The 3,150-nt window shown below is 36.2% G+C and overlaps 1 protein-coding gene across 1 annotated transcript; it reads left to right on the top strand.

Annotated features, from left to right (window-relative positions):
• Positions 1–3: 3 nt before the first annotated feature.
• Positions 4–2,203, top strand: LOC105120166 (probable pinoresinol-lariciresinol reductase 3; the record flags this gene model as incomplete). Its single annotated transcript, XM_011018357.1, has 5 exons — positions 4–99; positions 194–328; positions 915–1,152; positions 1,257–1,460; positions 1,891–2,203. Coding segments are annotated over 5 exons (840 nt in total), but the record flags the coding sequence as incomplete, so codon positions are not given.
• Positions 2,204–3,150: the final 947 nt, after the last annotated feature.

Raw genomic sequence — 3,150 nt, 5'->3', positions numbered from 1 at the left:
CACCCCACTTTTGTTCTTGTTAGAGACTCTGCTCCTAATGATCCTGTTAAAGCACAAAAGCTTCAGTCTTTGTCCAATTGTGGTGCCACACTCATAAAGGTTAGTTCTTCTTCTTGTTTTGTTTTGTTGGTGTAAAGATTTCTTCTTTTCTTTTTTGGGCTGTTTTTGAATTTTTGCTTGGGATTTTCTCCAGGGGTCATTGGAGGATGAGAAGAGTCTTGTGGGCGCAGTGAAGCAAGTAGAAGTGGTGATATGTTCAATTCCATCAAAAAATGTTCTTGAACAGATGGTACTTATTAGAGTTATTAAAGAAGCTGGGTGCATCAAGGTTGTGTATTTTTCACTTCTATTTGTTTCTGTTTAGATGGGTTTTTATTGGTTTTGTTCCATCTTAATTCCCTTCAATTGTGGTTTGAGTGTACTAATAGTGCATTGGAAATGGAAACTGGAGACCTTGGAATGTTAATTAAAATAGGAAGATTACACATCCGTAGTGGTAATAAATTTCATATGACGAAACCAGAATGAAGGGATAAGGAAATTTTTGGTATTTTTCATCCGTGGACAGAATTTGCAGTATAAGTTGCTAATACTAGACATTGATGATTTCCTCACCTGCTTTCTGTTTTCACTCTAAACTGGAATAGCTCTTGTTTCCTAAATTGTTCCTGTTGATTGGACAAAAGGTGTTTGTCAAGTTCACGAGTGGCAAAATACTGGAAAAATGAAGCGAGTGCGACCAAGATTCCTTAAGAAATTAAATAAGAATTTTGTATTTTAGCATCCTGGTAAATGAAATGATAAGTATGCTAAGAAGAAGAAAGTGTGGACCGAAAGACAAAGAAATGCATGAACCATTGTCAAAAGCTGATTCTTTTGTTGAATTAGATAGATGAATGTGTTAATCATTGCAGAGGTTTATTCCTTCTGAATTTGGAGCCGATCCAGATAGAATTCAAATATCTGACATGGACTACAACTTCTACTTGCGGAAAGCTGAGATTCGGCGTCTTGTTGAAGCTGAAGGCATTCCCTATACTTTCATCTCCTGCAATTTCTTTACAAGCTATTTACTTCCATCGTTAGTTCAACCAGGGTTAAAGACTCCACCCAGGGACAAGATCAGAGTGTTTGGAGATGGGAATGTCAAAGGTCTGCTGGCCAAGATCCTTAATTATTTGTATATGTTTTATTTAGCCAAATAGGAAGCCAGAATTATGGTAACTTGCAGTTCTTTTCTTGTGGTTTGTCTGCAGCTGTCTTTGTGAAGGAACAGGATGTTGCTGCCTTCACAATATGTTCAATGGATGACCCACGTACATTGAACAAGGTGCTATATTTGAGGCCTCCAGGAAATGTTTGCTCGATGAACGAGCTGGTTGAGATTTGGGAGAGTAAGATTGGGAAGAAGCTTGAGAAGATTTATGTACCAGAAGATGAGCTGCTTATGAAAATCAAAGGTATGTTAGCTGGTTACGTTATTTATGCCTGGGGCTTCCATTTAGAAGACTAATGACCTTTAACTTGAGTTAAAATTCCGTAAAACTTAGATGTGATAAGAACCGTTCTTGTTGCTTGAACAGAAATTATTGAAATCATCAAATCCATATATGCTTTTCATATATTTATTCAAATTTCAATCTCCCTTGTCTGGAAACTTTGCCTACGCTTGAAATTGTGCTGGGATCTTTTATAATTCTGGTGGACCCATGTAGGACTGGCTCCCAGTTTAACATGCAGAAATTTTTTTTGGATGAAGAGATAGAATAGAATGTTCTTGTTGCTTTGCTTTCTCTCTATGTTCCTCTGTTTAACCCTTGTCTGGTTTGTTTGGTTTACCTTGCTTTAAATTAAGATGATACAAAAGTATGTGATGTTTTCTCATTTCAGAGACTCCATATCCGGACAACATGTATATGATTTTCATATACTCTGCATTTGTAAAAGGAGATCACACATACTTTGACATTGATTCTCAAAGTGGAGCAGAAGGGACACAACTATATCCAAATGTGAAATACGCTACAATCAGCGAGTTTTTGGAGTCCTTGTTGTAACATGCAAGTATGTCTGACTGAGTTTTTTTTCCATGCTAGATCCCTTATTGATCTCGGCACGCACAGCTTGTATTTTGTTTGAAACAGATTGAAATATTAACAAGAATCATTTGCATAATGGAAATATAAGAGCTCTGTTCGGTAAAGCTGAAGGATGATTCACATTTTCCACTACTGCATTAATTGCTCAGACCTTAGAGTGATACGTACAAAAATATTTTGAGCAGTCATTCAAACGCAAGAGTATATCTGATTCATTGATCGCTTGTGAGCTCAATTGATATGGACAAACCGGTTGTGCTTTGCTTTGTGAAATGAAGGGCATGAAAGATGAGTTGAAATTTTATTGTACTGATGAGTCCCTTGTTGCTAAAAGCAAAACACAGCAGACCCAACGAATCATTCAAGTCAAGCTGAATTTTAACATTCTTTAGCACGCCAATTTGACAGAGTAGGAAAATTGGGACTTGGTCAATGTAAAAGATTTTGGCCTGCAACATAAAATGCTGTTCTTGTTCTGCAAAGGCTAACAGAACTGGCTACCAAAATTTGAATTGAGCTTAAAAATACACTGGGATTGTTCAACTGGCTTCCCCTTTTGCTTCAGCAACACCATTTGAACCTTCATGAATACACTTAAGAACTGGCGCTATCTTGAATTTGAATCGAGCTGCCCAGAAATACACTGGATGTTCTTGTAATCATCAATTTCTTCACTGAGGCCAAGAACATCCTGTACATACCTTTAAAATCAATCTGAATAGAACAACGTTAAGTGATCTTAAAGAAAAAAAAATCAAAATAATGTGTAAGAACATATTAAGAAAGAAAGAACATATTTCACAACATAAATTATTAGCTAGGATTATTTATATACTTACTCCCATGGGACATCTCCTGCCATCATCCAGTCTCCTTCCCTATCTATATATGTTAGGACATGATTATGCCTTTGTGCATGAATACAAACAGCTTCAGGGTCTGTTTCCAAAGGGTCGTTATTAAGTTTAACAAAGATATCTATTAATAAAACTGCAATATAATTCAGTTTTTAAGTTATTTAAGAAATTCTATGCGTATACATATATATACG

This window comes from Populus euphratica, unplaced genomic scaffold, assembly GCF_000495115.2.
Source record: "Populus euphratica unplaced genomic scaffold, PopEup_1.0 scaffold5232.1, whole genome shotgun sequence".
NCBI classification, from domain to species: Eukaryota; Viridiplantae; Streptophyta; class Magnoliopsida; order Malpighiales; family Salicaceae; genus Populus; species Populus euphratica.
Note: the sequence above shows the minus strand (reverse complement) of the source record. Positions and strands in the feature narration are given on the sequence as shown.